Consider the following 16,562-nt stretch of genomic DNA (forward strand, 5'->3'; position numbering starts at 1 on the left):
AGTCTGAAATCTCCTAGGAGCATGGTTCTATTTGTTAAAGCTTGGTTCAGCAAGTCCAAAAGATCCTCTATGAAAGATGGATTGTAATCTGGTTTGCGGTAATTTGTGTGATGCTGAAGAAGTAGGGCATCACAAAATCCACACTGCATGGATTGTAACTTGAGGTGGCAATCTCAGAGCTAGCTCGCGACTCACGACGGATGATCACCAATTCCTTTCTCTGGCATGTCATAAAGGCAGCACATGTTTTATGCACAGACGACTGATTTTGCAGTAAATACCATGAAGTGTCAAGTTAACATCTGATAAAGATCTGGGATGTCATCTGGTTTACCACTCTAACAATGAAATTCAGAATTCAGAGGTAACTAAGATTTTAGAAAACAAATGGGAGCACAATGGTCACGCAAGCAGAGAAATGTTATTTAATTTTATTATCAGATCAATTCCAACACTGAAACAGCAAATAAATTAGTCATACAAATATACTCCTGGTTTCTGGCCTGTAAGTGCGTAGGTCACCATGTACATGGACGCTCATTTCTGCAGACTCATAAGTGCTTAATTTGTAAAACAATAAGTGCCAGGCCTCAAGGTGTTCACTGAAGCCAACTCCAACCTGACCCACCGACATCCCCCAAGCCAGTGCTGCCAAAAGCCAGTACTACTGCTGTTTACTAACCATCACTCTCTAACAAATGTGTCAATTTGGTCTCTTCTGTGATACCCAAAGGTCTAAATTGTTACTTTGAATTGAATTTATTTTGATATTTAAAACACTCTGCTGCTTTGCAGTGCTTAAGAAAGACAGCGCCACCATGTGGTGGACTGTCAGCAATAAGTGCGTGAGAATCAGGCGCGCAAAGCCCATTGGGCTGAAAGGGCTTCAGCCCCCACCGGTTGTGTGTGGCAGCCCGGGCTGAGACAGCTTCCCGGGCACACACACAGCTGTACCGAGTACTTTAGAGGTCTTTAAAAGACCGTTTACTTGCTAACGAGGCTTTGTTGTTCTTTCACCCCTTCTTAGAGCCCCTGCATCTCCACTCTATTGCTGGAAGAATTACCCCCCCCCCCCCGAAATTTTTAGTAGCCCCCACCCCCCGAAATGTGGCTCTAGTTGCCCCTCTGGTGCGAATACCGGCACAAATTAAGCAGTGCATACAAGCATGATAACAGCTAGGAAAGGAGATACAGATCAAATATGCTAGCCAAATCTATAACAAACAGGCCCTGATCACAAACAAGTACTGGGCCCTGGTATTCCAGAAAGGTTACTCTGAATGCAGGAAGGCCTTCAACAGCTCCACTCTCAGATTCTAGCACATAAGCTCTTCAAATGACTTGTTAATGCTTGAAAAATATTAAAATATATGGATGGTTGTTTGCCTTTACATTCATCCTTGTGGTGCCTGGCATCACTCAATACCCACACGTCATGAACAATGTATAGAAGAAGACCTTCAAATGTTGAATATTTATATTACGCAATGCTTTTGTTCTGATACAAATAAAAAATAAATACATTATTTTCATTTTCCAATACTGTAAAATGAACTCTTGTGCCCTGTAGTGAACTGCAAGCTCTAGTTGTGGTGCTGCTCTGGAGAGAGACATTATCTCCACTGACACAGCCATGTTAAGGGTTTGAATGGAGATCTAAATTTTGACTCTGAAGTGCTGGCCAATCCTAAACCATTCAGGGATGATACAATGTACTTTATAGCAACAGAAATATGCACAGCCTAATGCTACCTTGTAAACGGTGGAAATATTACAGAATTTCTAAGATTAAAAACAGAAAAGTGGACCAAAGCAAGAGTTAAAAAAAAAAAAAAAATCTAAGGAAACGCCGGACTAGGTAACGGGCAAGGGATTAGACTCGAAGCGCGAATGCTCACTCCAAGGTAGGAAAAAGAGGTGTCAAATAGTCTCTACTAACATCAACCAACCGCCCGGCATAGGGAAGGTTGTGGCTCTCTCTGAATAAGGCACCGGTTGTCGGATGTGTGATTTCCGAAGGTTCACCCAGGTAATGAGGACTTAGCCTTCATTCCTTAAAGGCATGGAGAATAATGAACAACTTCAACAATACAGAAAGTAAAAAAAAAGGAATAATCATAATACCATTCATAGTAATCTACAGAAAAAAAGACAGTGCCTTGAGAAAATAACGGGTGAGTAGTCACGCTTTACAAGAATCTTGATTGATTGAATACCCCTAACCCCACCCTACTCCCCCCTCCCCCGCAGCTTGTTGAGTAAGAATAACAACAATAATATTAGAGGAAGCAGAAATGAGGGGACATGGTCATAAAATAAAGAAGTTTGTTTTCTTTAACCATTCTAAGATGTAGCTTTTTCTGAGATTGGTGGACTTTTCTGTGGATGGTACTTCCCTTGATGTAGAGAGCTACAAATTAAAATCAGTGTCTGTTGGGACTCCCCTTCGTCCTTTGGTTGAGATAAACCCTCGATAATGGAGTTTGTACTTTAACGGCTGAACTGTTTACTGCTGAGCAACGAGCCCAGGTTGCCTTTGAACGCTGTCCATTTCATGTGTATTGCGGTGTTGAACAGTAGCTGTTGATTGGAAAACAATCATCACATGATTAGAGTGACGGGAACCTTGGAAGTCTCCAAGCCGGACCACAGACACATCGTCTCCCCAGGTGTCCTGAAAGGGTTTGCCCGGGGACAGTCATACAGTGGATCCAATGCCAGGAAATGCTCCTGGTTCTCATATTACCCAGTGTAACCCTCTTTGAAGGATTCTTTTATGCTGGACTGGGTCACGTCTCACTCGTTCTACAGCCCGCCATCAACTTTGTCTGAAAAATAGAAGGAAAGAAAAACGGTCAAAGAAACACTACATATTCGTTCATAGAAGAATTTTATGGCAGGACAACAAGAAAGTAATTTCCAAGGTGAAACAACCAATGCATTGGCTTGAATTTCAAACTGCTTGAAGTGGAAGATCACATTTAACAGCCCTTGAAGGCAATAAACATGCTACACAAATACAGTGAATGGAGGGTCCTATAGAAAAGTTTAAGAGACCTGCATAGGATTACATCCCCAATCTATCAATCAAATACAACAAAATCCTTGGGTCTAAGTTACCTGAACACTAAGGAGACAAACATACAGCAAGGCACTATGAAAAACCTCACTGGGGAGGAGATCCCTCTCTAAGAGGGAGGAGCTCAGGGATGTTTTTCACCTACTTAAATCGCATGTGTAGAGTGATAGATTACGTAATCTATCACTCTACACGTGCGGTTTAAATTCATATCGCAGGTGCACTGTTTTTTAAACCTGACAGCGAGAACTCACAAATAAAGCTGTTTGGTTCTCCTTAGCCAGTTTTATCATCACTTCACTCCACTTTAATTCTTTTTCTTTTGTGTTGCGTCCTCACTCACACTAGATATCTCATTTGGAGGATCTAGCAGATCCAGTTAGAGTAGGTGAAAAACATCCATGAGCTCCTCCCTCTTAGAGAGGGGGTCGTAGCCCTCAGAGGAACTAGGTTTTTCCTCTGGGAGGAGAATCCCAAATGATGAAGCATGCCACCATAGGTGGGTGAGGGATTTTGTCCTTAAGGGATCTTCTCCCCAGTGAGGTTTTTCATAGTGCCTTGCTTCATCTTTGTCTCCTCAGTGTTGAGGATACTTGGGCAATAAACATGCACCAACTGCATGAAGTTGTTCTCATGCCTGGCTCCCTCTGCCAGGAGTTGACTAGGTTATCAGCTGTCGCACATCAAGCCTCAGTGCTTATGATTAACTACTGGCCAAAGGTCCATTAGTGTGAGGTGGAAGCTATTCTGCGCTCACACCATTGTGAGAAGTGCATTTCTCAGCCGGTTTGTACATACACTTCAATCTGGATTGAGTTCCTTCTGTGGAGGTCAGGGATGGGAGGTCTGTGAGCCTTGGAATGTGTTTGTACTCCACAGGCTAATAAATATCAAAGCTGAATGCAGTGTGCTGGCATCTGTATCCCATGCCACTTGCTTTTGGTAGCAGGAGTTCTCAAAAACTGACAAAATGCCACGGATGGATGGGTCGTTGTTCTATTAATAGTGGAATAAGAGAATATAAACTCATGGGATAAACTCTGCATTGGTAACTGTGAGGCACTGATTAGCTAAGATGGTGGGTCAGGGTAGGGCCTCTCATACAGGTAGTGATCTAGTGTCTTGGTAAGTAAAGCACATTCCAGTGAGGATTCAAGAACTTACCCCTGGTAGGTGTGGCTCAAAGTGACAGGCCTCCGTCAAAAGAATTGTGCACAATGATACAAAGACGAACACTTGCCGTCGGGCGTGGAAAAACCAGTGCACCCCTACATCATCCTCTTCCATTATCCAAAGTAACGATGACTTCCGTAAACCAAAGGCCACACTTTGGCAGAAACACACACCAGTTTGTCTCTCCACATAAATGTGGTCTCAATAATTATGTGTCAAAATAAGTTAAAAATATATTGACTTGAATTCAGAAAGAGGTATTAAATCTAAACCATGAGGCCAATGAAAGGTTTATTGGCAGTGCTTCTTCTAATACCTGGTCAGGGTAATGTGTTCAACTCAAAAGGTTAAATTACTATTCTGCATGGAGAATATGTTCACTGCTAAAACTGTTAAATAAATAAATAACGTTTTAGGTAAAGGCAACCTAGTGCAATAGAGGTGAAGTACATTGTAACGATAAAGACACATTTTAGTAAGAGGAGCCTTGGACAAAATGCCCAAATATGGAAGTGAGATAGAAAAGAGCAGATATGGTAAAAATGCCTCAAACAATTTAAGGTCCACTCTATTCTTAGCACATATGTACCCAGCATAGCTTCCATACAGTTTCCTTTCAATCAATCAATCAAGGCATTTATATAGCGCACTACTCACCCGGAGGGTCTCAAGGCGCTAGGAGAAGGGGTCCGCTACTGCTCGAACAGCCAGGTCTTGAGCTGCTTCCTGAAGGCAAGGTGGTCCTGGGTCAGGCGGAGGTGGGTCGGGAGGGAGTTCCAGGTCTTGGCGGCCAGGTGGGAGAAGGACCTTCCTCCTGTGGTGGCTCTTCGGATGCGGGGGACGGCGGCGAGGGCGTGGCTGGTCGATCGAAGCTGGCGTGTGGGAGCGTAGAAGTTGAGGCGGCTGTTGAGGTATCCTGGGCCTTGGTTGTGTAGGGCTTTGTGTGCGTGGGCGAGGAGACGGAAGGTGATTCTCTTGTTGACCGGGAGCCAGTGCAGATCTCTCAGGTGTCCGGAGATGTGGCTGCGACGGGGGATGTCCAGGATGAGTCGTGCTGAGGCGTTCTGAATCCGCTGGAGTCTCTTCTGGAGTTTGGCGGTGGTTCCGGCGTAGAGGGAGTTGCCGTAGTCCAGACGGCTGGTGACGAGGGCCTGGGTGACAGTCTTCCTGGTCTCGGTGGGGATCCACCGGAAGATCTTACGTAGCACGCGCAGGATGTTGAAGCATGACGAGGAGACGGCGTTGACTTGTCTGGTCATGGAGAGGGAGGAGTCCAGGATGAAGCCCAGGTTGCGTGCGTGGTCTGTTGGTTTGGGTACGCTGCCCAGGGCGGGGGGCCACCAGGAGTCGTCCCAGGCAGAGGGTGAAGATCCCAGGATGAGGACTTCCGTCTTGTCCGAGTTCAGTTTCAGGCGGCTGTTCGTCATCCACTTGGCTACGTCTGTCATCCCTTCGTGTAGGTTGGCTCTGGCGGTGGCAGGGTCGTTGGTGAGGGAGAGGATCAGCTGGGTGTCGTCGGCGTAGGAGATGATGTTGAGGTTGTGTTGGCGTGCGATGGCTGCGAGGGGGCTCATGTAGGCGTTGAAGAGGGTTGGGCTGAGCGAGGAGCCTTGAGGAACGCCGCAGATGACTTCGGTGGCTTCTGATCTGAACGGGGGGGGAGGCGGACTCTCTGTGTCCTTCCGGTGAGGAACGAGATGATCCATTCCAGTGCCTTCTCCTGGATTCCGACGTTGCTGAGGCGCCGCACTAGGGTACGGTGGCAGACAGTGTCGGAGGCCGCGGAGAGGTCTAGGAGGATGAGGGCCGCTGTTTCTCCGTTGTCGAGCAGGGCTCGGATGTCATCGGTGGCTGCGATCAGGGCGGTCTCGGTGCTGTGGTTGGCCCGGAATCCAGACTGCGAGAAGTCGAGAGATCCGTTCGTCTCGAGGAAGGCGGCCAGCTGCTTGTTGACGGTCTTCTCGATGACTTTTGCAGGAAACGGGAGCAGCGAGATGGGGCGGTAGTTCTTGAGGTCGGTGGGGTCGGCTGATGGCTTCTTTAGTAGAGCGCTGAGTTCGGCGTGCTTCCAGGTCTCCGGGAAGGTAGCGGTGTCGAAGGAGGTGTTGATGATGTCCCGCAGGTGGGGTGCGATGACAGCGTCGGCCTTGTTGAAGACGTGGTGAGGGCAGGGGTCGGTCGGAGATCCGGAGTGGATGGAGTTCATCGTGCGGATGGTGTCTTCGGTGCTGATCGGGGTCCAGGCGAGGAGGGAGGTGGTGGGGGGCGGTGGTTCAGTCATGGCGTGCGTCGGTTGAGTGTTGAAGCTGTTGTGTATGTCTGTGATCTTGTTGTGGAAGTAGGAGGCGAGGGAGTTGCAGAGGTCTTGCGAAGGGGTGATGTCGTTGTTTCCGGCGTTGGGGTTGGAGAGCTCTTTAACGATGTTGAAGAGTTCCTTGCTGTTGTGTGCGTTGTTGTCCAGTCGGTCCTTGAATGCAGTTTTCTAGGTGGCGTGGATCAGTTGGTGGTGTTTTCGGGTGGCGAGCTTGAGGGCAGTCATGTTGTTCGGTGTTGGGACTCTGCGCCAGGTTTTCTCGAGTGCTCGGCAGTTCTTCTTGGAGCTCTTGAGTTCGTCGGTGAACCATGGGGCTTTCTTGCTGCCGGGTCTGCTGGACGGGGTCTTCAGAGGGGCGAGGTCGTCTGCGCAGTTGCTGATCCACTTCGCGAGGTTGGTGGCCGCCTGGCTTGGGTTCGTTGCGCTGGTGGGAGGGTTCATGCTCAGGGAAGTCGCGAGCTGGTCGGCTGTGATCTTGTTCCAGTTTCTGCGTGCAACCTGTTGCTGGTGGTGGTGGATCGTGGTCCTACTGAAGCTGAAGTGGACGCAGCTGTGGTCCGTCCAGTGGAGTCCGGTGGCGTGGCTGACGGCGATGTCCTTGCTGGATGAGAAGACGGGGTCGAGTGTGTGTCCGGCGTGGTGGGTGGGGGTGGTCACCAGCTGCTTGAGACCGAGGTTGGCGAGGTTGTCCAGCAGGGTGGTGGTGTTGCGGTCGTTGTTGTTCTCCAGGTGGAAGTTGAGGTCCCCGAGGAGGGTGTAGTCCGCGGAGAGGAGGGCGTGCGGGCTGATGAAGTCGGTGATGTCTTCGCTGAATTGTGTGCGTGGGTCCGGGGGTCTGTAGATGAGGGTGCCTCTGAGGGTGGTCTTGGGGTTGATGTGGATCTGGAAGTGCAGGTGTTCGGCGGGTGCGAGGGTGTCGTCGGTGTTGGTCGTGATGCGGATGGTGTTCCTGTGGATGATGGCGATGCCTCCTCCTGTCTGGTTGACGCGGTCCCTCCGGATGATCTTGTAGCCGTCCGGGATGGCGATGGCGATGTCGGGCGCTGAGGAGGCGTTTATCCAGGTTTCTGTGAGGAAGGCGACGTCTGGGGCTGTGGTGTCGAGCAGGTTCCAGAGTTCGACGGCGTGCCTGTGGATGGAGCGGGTGTTGAGCAGGATGCACAGGAGGTGGTTGCTTGGTCGGCTTGTTCGGTGCTGGTGTAGTGCAGGTCCGGGTGCAGGTGAACTTGCAGGAGTGGCAGCAGAAGGGTCCGTGGGTGCGTCTCGGGGTGGCTCGATAGCATCCCGGGATTCGACCGGCGTTGAGTGCGTAGAGTCAGAGACAACACTCTTCTACAACCAAAAGACGACACCACACTGCAACAACAGGAAGAATCGGCACACTTTAATACACTGAACAGAGAACTATATCCTCAAGACAAATGCTTTGCTATATGAGCTGTCTAAAGACCCGGGGCAAGATACAAAGGGTTTAGGTACACTAATGGCGAATGTGCTCACATACAGGCCTTTGTGCCCTCACATCTAGTGAAGCCTTTTCCTGGGCCCTGGGCCAGTCAGTGGTTACAGGGCTAAAGCTCTGTCTTTTCTGTTGCTTACCTGTGTCCCAGGGTCATCAATACTACTGGAATAAAAAATAAAAAAAAGGCGATTTGTGCCGCAGTAGCGAAGCAGAGCAATTAAGGCTTATTCTAAGAGGTAATAGGGCTTAGAAACTCGGGTACGGCCTCATACAGAAAATACCACCCCAAGTCCAAGTCAAGCCAGTGCTTTATCTTCATAAAAGAAAAGTTATTTACAATTAAGTAAAAACAGCAGTTACGAATGAGCAGAAAACCAAAAGGTGCTAGTATCTCTCGCAGATGGGTGGGGCCCCAGCATTTTTATGGTGTTTTGATAGTAGGCAGTAGACTTTTACATCATTGGTCATGTGCCAAACAATAACCTGTGGAGACGCTCTCAGGTGATAATGACTGTGACTCATTTGTTTGTGCACATAGATCCAGTCAATAAGACAGAGGTGCCAAACACAAATAAACCAATTAAGGACATTAAACTTGGCTGCATTATATTCAATAAGAACTTTACACATAACTAGCTGGAAAAACATCTAACAGACACCTAGAATCTTAAGGCGTTAGGAAGAGCTTCCGAAGTCCATTCCAGTGTCAAGCAGCAGAACCATTACGCTTCAGGGCCCACTCTCTTCGAGTTCCTAATCTTACAACTTAAGGCACATTACATCCTTTAAAACAAAAGCCATGAAAATACACTAATTTTTTAATGATGTAGAGTAGACTACCTGCACCAAGAGGCCATCAGGTAGTTTTCAATACAAATGTGAACACTGAATTAATTCTGTCATACTACTAGCCTGGGTTCAACACTGGACAATTCTGTGGGCTGAAGCCTCCTCTGTTGTTGCCAGTTCAATAAAAATTATAATAATTTAAAAATCATTTTCTCCCAACATGTGCCACCCAAACAACAATCCTACACAAATAGACTCAATAGTAGAATTTTAGGGTGCCAAGAATCTAGATATGTGGATAAGTGCCTGGAGAATAAGGAAAATTGATTCAGGAACAGGAGGGGTGTTATATTAGGGACGCGCAGGCCATCATAACTAATACAGTCAAAGAATAGCCTGAGAGCAACCATCCTGTGCAAACTGCCCGTCACCTCAGAGCCTGGGATAAGGGGAGAGAAATCACACTCACTCACAGCTTGAGGTTCACTTGGGTAAATCGTAGCTAAAGGGGATAAACAATGCAGTAAAAATGTAGTGCACCTCCAGCGGACATGCAGATTGCAGATTTTTTTTTAACTTATAGCGCAGGTCAGCACAGCTTCTCAAAGTCTTGCATCCTAAGAACCAGCAAAACAAAAAAAAACATTCTCCTGAGCAATGTGCATCTGATGTGTCAGCTTCTGGACTTTGTAACAATGTTGCACAATACCCTGCGTGAGACATACTGAAATGCTGTGGTAGTGAGAAATATGGCGTAAATAGGGGAGGAAGCCACTGGCCAGCAACTGTGTCAAGTGTCAACAGATAAGTCGGTGGGAAGAATGTTGAAGCAAACTTTCCTACTGTAGCATGACAAAACCACTGCTGTAATGAGGTAGTGCCTTACACAAGTCCGGTCTGATGCAACCATTGAGACATACTGCGCAACCTCCCATCCGCAGGAGAAGCTAGTCACAGTAAGAATCAATGCTGGAATGCAATTAGAGTTATAGAAAATTGTTGAAAGCTTGTACAAAATGCATTCACCCTGCTGAAAACCAACTCAGTGACCACGATTTGCGAATTGGGAACAAGGTCATGATGAAAGCATTCAAGTTACCCTTTAAATATAAATAAATTGAGTCAGTAGTTAATAGAAAATAAATCAAGGGCTGAAGTGTGCGCTTACCTTTAGGGACAAACTTGAGCGAGCTGCTGAATATTCAGAAGCGCGACTGGCCTCTCTTCGGACCATCATTGATGAACTCGTGACCAAGACCATTTCCACATTTTCCACAAGACACCTGCAAGAGACAAAAGAATCCACATAAGTGGAGCTCTCAGGATGAAGGACAGGTACAAAATACACTGAAGACTGACATGGAAGACCAAGAACAAAGACCTGTATCAATGGTCAAGATGAGAGTAAGAAGAAGCAACCCGCACCCCATCAGTTGACCCCAATGACGCAATGTGGAAGTGAACTGAAGGAAACAGCAAGTAGTGGAAGCTACAGAAATGAAAGGGAGCCTCACAGCCGGCACTCTGCTTCCTGCTTGTGCACTTTTGAGCCTCGACACTACGGGTACTAAGGGAATTGCCAATGGTAACTATAGGAGACGTAAAGAGAGCCTATGCTAACCTAGCTGCCACAACCTGACTTGCATGCAACATGGTACATCGAACACTAATGACACACTATAATCAGTACCTTGTTCTCAGACTCTGAATGTGCAGATGAAGCATTGCCACAAATGAAAACTTCCAGCCATGATATGGCAAGATTTGTAAAACACACGCGTATTGACAGGCCAGCAGGATCATGCTCTATAGTTCGCTTCACAACGCAGGCACCATAAGGCGATGTGTATCTCGGAGTTCATTAAACAAAGCATATTTCGGTCAAGCGAGGGGGAATTATGTTTGATATTTTATGGTAGGGCATTACCAGCATGGTCTTAGGCAAAAGTGGCTTATTTTCAGTAAAAAAATAACACTTCTTTAGGTTTCATGTTCACTTACTATAAGCAAGAAGACTTCATCAGGAATAACTGAATCCACTGATGTTGGCAAATTAGCAAAACGTCTTTTTAAAGATTCACCATAGTAAAGACGTGATTTGACCATGCTAGAACACACAGCACCTCTCACACGGTGCTGAAAGGAACTTTACATGAACCCCCTATGCAGCACAGCAGGTTGTAAATGAGATCTTGGAGTGAACTGAAAATTTAAGGAGCACTTTAACACAAGTGGCTGCAAATCATTGGGACTGCAAACCCTCAGGGCAGCCTTTCATTTTAAACTCTTAGGGCGAGTAAGTAGTAAAATTCCACACTACAACTCCTAGTAGTTATTACATTGTTTCGTAGTGCTAAATACTTTCATATTTAAAATATTAAAGGTAAATGATTTTACTTGACAAAAAAAGGAAGGTAATAGTTGAATGCCAGGCGGAATCCTCCTGCTGATGAGCAAGATGGGCTTAAAAGTAATCTGGCGAACTCCAGAGAGGCCAGTTGCATTACAGGCTTTGGGGTCAAGCCAGCCCACTGCTAGTTTAGAACACATTCAACTGCAGGTGTACACATTCTTCCTTATTCCCGTCTCTAAAGGTAAGAAGGTGATAGCAAAGCGGTGTTGTGCCGGACACCTTCAGTACTGCTGCTTCCTCCTCCCGTTCATGCGAATCCCGCAGTCATCCCTGCAGACCTCATGTTCACAGTGTGCAGGGCTTCGCGAGGGACATCCCACCGGACCACTCCTGTCACCCCAGTCCGCTCCCACTCCCGCCTTCCATTTTTCAAGTCTGACAACAAATGAAAGACAAAAAACATAACTGGAGTCCCTCCCCTACCCCAAGTGTGAAGGACTACAACAAATTTGGTGGACAGGTGCCTCCCAACACACTGACACGAGCCGTGGAGGTTTTATTTCGTATTCTTTGTCTGAGGCAAATCCACAAAACTTCCCACCCAGGAAGCCCTCTCTAAATAGTGCTAACAAATTCTTTTAGCCAGAAGAAGGAAAGATCTTCATGCAAAGAGTGGGTTTTCTCAGCCTTGCTAAAGGACTGTAATACCCTGCCAACTTTGGGGAAAAACACGACAGTGTGATCTTTTAGCAGAATTGTGGGAGGTCCAGGAGACAGCTTGGAGCATGCATAGCGAGTGAGCTGAGATGCTTCAAGTTTTATGCGATTCCCCCAATGATAATGTACTAATAAATGGGTCCAAATGGTGAATTTTAAAGCACTAAACTCGACTGCATTACCTAAAAAGCAGTATTGTACTGGTTGTTCCGGAAAGGAACTTGTGAAATATAATAATGCTTCACGCTTGACAACACCCGGAAGCATTATTTCTCAACAGCAGCACACCATGAATGTACCAATCAAAAACAACATGCATCCAATAGAGACCCAGGCTGGATGCACTTACCATTTCGACTGGCTGGACAACTTTTCGGAAAGCACCAGTCAATGAGTAGAACCCCATATATACATATCAACGGTTTATTACCAGAATTCCGGTTGCAAACAACTAAAATGTTACTAAGTCCAAAGTTGGGGTTTTAACCTATTAACAAAAGGAAATGAGTCCCCTTTGGCCATCTTCCCCTTTGAGAATTAGAGTTAAAGTTTCAGGCAGAGTGGGCAGTGGTCCAAAAAAAACTTGCAACAAAAAAACGTTTTTCCCGTGTGTTTTCTTTTGGGAAATCGAGCTGCTAAAAAAGTTCTCTTTATTTCAAACCAAACACACTCCGGTGGTTCTGCTGGTCCTTGCAGTCCACCATCAGTGAGATTTTGACCAACTGAAGTGAATTCCAATTTGTGACAGACCTAATAAATACTTAGTAGGATGACGACTCACTCCCAATCCTTATTTAGTGAACTGATCAGTTTGTGCATCGGTCAGTTTACAAAGTGGGTTAGTGGATGCAAAACAGCTTGCTGCCAATTGCTACTGCTTTCTGCCATCATAACAGTAGTACGTATGACAATATCATTTCTTAAAGTGAGGTCTTCATCGGGACTTCGATCAGTATATTACAATGATGCAGTAGACTAGAAATGTCTATACATGTAACTTCTAACCCCTACACTCAGCTAGGAAAACCTCACACAAGAATCTGTAGCTTCCTGATGGTCTATCCAAAGGTCCAACAAGTAGTGGACTGAAAGAACACAAATCAAGAACCTTATTGACTCCTTCCTAGGGAGCCATGGTCATTCTCACGAGGTTAAAACTCCTGGAACTAAAGCTAAAATGATCCTCATCTTTTGGGGGCTCGTACCTCTTACAGAAGAACTATCTTGTCCTACTAAAGTAGAACGTATGGAATTTTTTATCTATGAAGAACAGTTGACAACATAGTGTTATTGTTGAGGTCTTGCTACTGACAGCTTCAGCTGCCAGAGCATTCTATAACATACACTTAAGAGTGGACCCTGTTCATTAATGGCAGGCTTTCTTGTCCCTTCCAATCTCATCTTATCATTAGATATTTTCCTTCCTATGCTTGTGTTTGTCCTGCTCCTGGAGCATCGCTAAGTTACCACGGTTTTTGAGTGGATGAGCTGTATCCCTTTCTGGCCAATATCAGAGAACTAGGTTTCCCTTTTTCAACTGCATTTGACTTTGAGCATTCACTGGGACAGTTAGAACCTTCATCTTTTCCTGGTCACGCCTGGTTACTCCCTATCTCTTTACTCTTTATATCAGATTTTGCTTTCTCTCCCAATCTGGTCACCGATTCCCTCTGCTGACTTGCTCATTCCCCATCTCATTCTCGCCCCCCAATTTGTTCTTGGTCACTCGCTCCCCAATCTCATCATTGCATGTGCATTCACTCTGCCTCCCTGTGGCTCCTTCACCCTTGCATTCCAGCCTGTTCAGGCTCTGGACACCGCTATTGGCTTTGCCAATGCTTGCACAATTGTGGTGCAAGCATTGTCATTGCTCAAATCATTGGATGGCCATACCTGAAGTCTATTTATTTTCATTTTTATACTGTTCTAAGATGGCCCCCACATTGCATCTGGACACATTTTGAAAAGATAGTACCAATAATAACAAATACACAAAATAGAATTCCAAAAATCGCCGCTCGACAGTATTGGCTTTGCCAATGCTGCAACCAATTTTTTCTTTCAGTAATAATTGTCCCATACTCTTTTGTTGTTTATTATTAGTATCTCAGGGGGACGAAGAGTGTGTTTCTTGACCCTCTCTCTCTTGTTGTTTGATTTTAGTTAAGGCAGCGCACAGCTGCGAGAGTCTATTCATTTGAACTCATATTTCTTTCGAACTCCATTTCAGAATCTCACCTTGTTCTGGTTTAGGTGTCACAATGGACAATCTGGGCTTAGCTTATTCCAATGAGGAAGTGGGCGCCCTTTTGGCAGGTCCCTCCCTTTTTGCGGATGTCTCCATCTCACAAACAATTTCCCAGACTAGTGAATGGGATAACTTATCAGAACAGAAACGCAATAGGATACGCACCATCTTACACGGCACTATCCTTACCGAATATTTGAGGAATAATATAGCACCAAGAGGGCTATTAGTCACTAATGCTCCACGCATCTTTCTTGACGATGCGTTATTTAGGAAAGAATGGGCCCAGATAGCGTGGCGATGTACCCGCGACTGGCTGGTTCTGATTATTAAAACAGCATTGAGACTTTCTGAGGCCATAATGGTTGAGATACAACTAGCCGAAACTCACTTTAGGACAACACTGACAGGCTATAAAAAGAAATTAGATGAACTCAATAAAGAAATCAATGAGTACAAAGACAATCTGACACAGTCTAAGGCTCAGAAGTTCCAAAAAGATCTTAAAAAGTTCTCGTTCTTGAAAGTCTATCCCTATGCTGATCCCGATTATCTCCCTCCTACCAAAGATACCTACAATTCAGATGCCTCAGAAGATGATGGATCCACTACTAGTGGTTCTAGTGGGGGCAGTACCCGACAAAAACAAAGAGGAAGAGGGCGGGGCTGGAGTAGACATTACCATCAGCAGGATTCCTGGCCGCCCTTTCCTATGGCCGGAGGTATGAACTATCATAATCAATTCCAACAACCTCACTTTCCAATGATGGGTTGGAACCCTGCATTCATGCCCCCTCAACCTTTTACCCCAAATACATATCGCCCCCCTTTTTTAGACAGGGGCAGAAGAGGACGGGGCAGACGAAGAGGTCAAGTCCATTGGGGTGTGGAGGAGACAGTAGGGAACAACACCCGGAGCAAGACACAGAGTCTGCAAGCGGGTGTCAGCAACACGCGAGTCTAGTCACCAACCTTTCAAGTATTACCTTGTCGCCTAGTGAACTCTCAGTCTTGGAGAAAGGATTGGGTTTCGTGCCCACGGCACGTTTGGATAAATTTCGATTACACTGCGAGCTGGCAAACTTTTTTAGAAAACTCAAATTAAAAGCGTTTTTTGAAAAAACGGAACCAGCTGAGACACCTGAAAATACCAGTGATACTGACCTTAGGATTAAGTCTACCTTCAATCCCCCTCCCCACACAGTACCAGCTGAAATAATTGCCTTTGAACGTGCAGTTTTTCTGGATGTGGAAGCTTTGGAGGACAGAGAGGTCTTCAAAAATATGACCACAACAGAGTTCCAGGCATTACAGTCGTTACAAAATAACACTGCAATTGTAATTAAACCTGCAGATAAGGGTGGTGGGGTGGTCATACAGGATGCTGATGACTACGATAAGGAATGTAGACGACTCCTGAATGATTCTGTCAGTTATACTCGTCTAACCAAGGATCCATCCATGGATCTGAAAGAGATTATATGTAACCTGGTTCATACAGCAGAATGTAATGAGCATATTTCCAAACAGGAGGCACAATTTTTAACCACCAGTGCAGGGGTGGTACCATACTTTTACACTCTGCCAAAAACCCATAAAAACAGGACTCCGCCTCCCGGACGTCCTATAGTGTCCGGGATTGGTTCACTTTTGGAACCTCTCTCCAGGTACTGCGACGAATTCTTGAAACCCTTGGTACAAGCTACTTCCACATATTTGAAGGATACCAAAAACCTTTTGGCCCTCATACAGACATTGAATGTGGACAATGACAACTCCATTTTGGTCTCTCTGGACATAGAGAGCCTTTACACGAGTATACCCCAAGATGAAACGATCAGGGTCCTCACTGAGGTTTTAGACACAGCACAATGGGACCACAACACGCCAAGGTCTTTTGTAATTGAATGCGCCACTTTAGCATTAAAAAAGAACTTTTTTGAATACCAAGGAGATTTGTTCTTACAAACCACAGGTACATCTATGAGCAGCGTTTTTGCCCCTAGTGTAGCGGGTTTATATGTCTTTGACTTTGAGAGTAAATACATCTTACATGACAGCAATCCCTTTGGACAGCACCTGTCCTTGTGGCGCAGATACATTGATGATGTGTTCATCATCTGGCAGGGCACTGAAAGTCGCCTTCTTGATTTTTTCAATTGGATCAATACCTGCGACAGGCACCTCAAGTTTACGTACACTTACCACCATACAGAGATGATCTTTCTTGACTTGGTGATAACAAAATCTAATGGGTCATTAATAACACGTACCCATTACAAGCCCACAGCCAAGAACAATTTATTGGAGTTTTCGAGTTTCCATCCACGTACTCTACGTGAAAATCTACCGTATGGCCAGTATTTGCGTCTGAGACGCAATTGCAGTGAGGTGGCTGATTTTCGGAAACAATCAGAGGAGTTGACC

The 16,562-nt window shown here is 45.9% G+C and overlaps 1 protein-coding gene across 1 annotated transcript in view; it reads right to left on the reverse strand.

The window, feature by feature from the left end:
• Positions 1-407: 407 nt before the first annotated feature.
• Positions 408-16,562, reverse strand: part of MSRB1 (methionine sulfoxide reductase B1) — a 34,120-nt gene continuing 17,965 nt past the window's right edge. Inside the window, exons 3-4 of the mRNA XM_085629371.1 lie at positions 9,986-10,100; positions 408-2,828 (exon numbers count right to left, since the gene is read on the reverse strand). Coding sequence (XP_085485497.1) covers positions 2,806-2,828; positions 9,986-10,100 — 138 coding nt within the window. The 3' untranslated portion in view covers positions 408-2,805. The remainder of the gene's footprint in view (positions 2,829-9,985; positions 10,101-16,562) is intronic.

Source organism: Triturus cristatus, chromosome 10 (genome assembly GCF_964204655.1).
Source record: "Triturus cristatus chromosome 10, aTriCri1.1, whole genome shotgun sequence".
In the NCBI taxonomy this organism is placed as follows: Eukaryota; Metazoa; Chordata; class Amphibia; order Caudata; family Salamandridae; genus Triturus; species Triturus cristatus.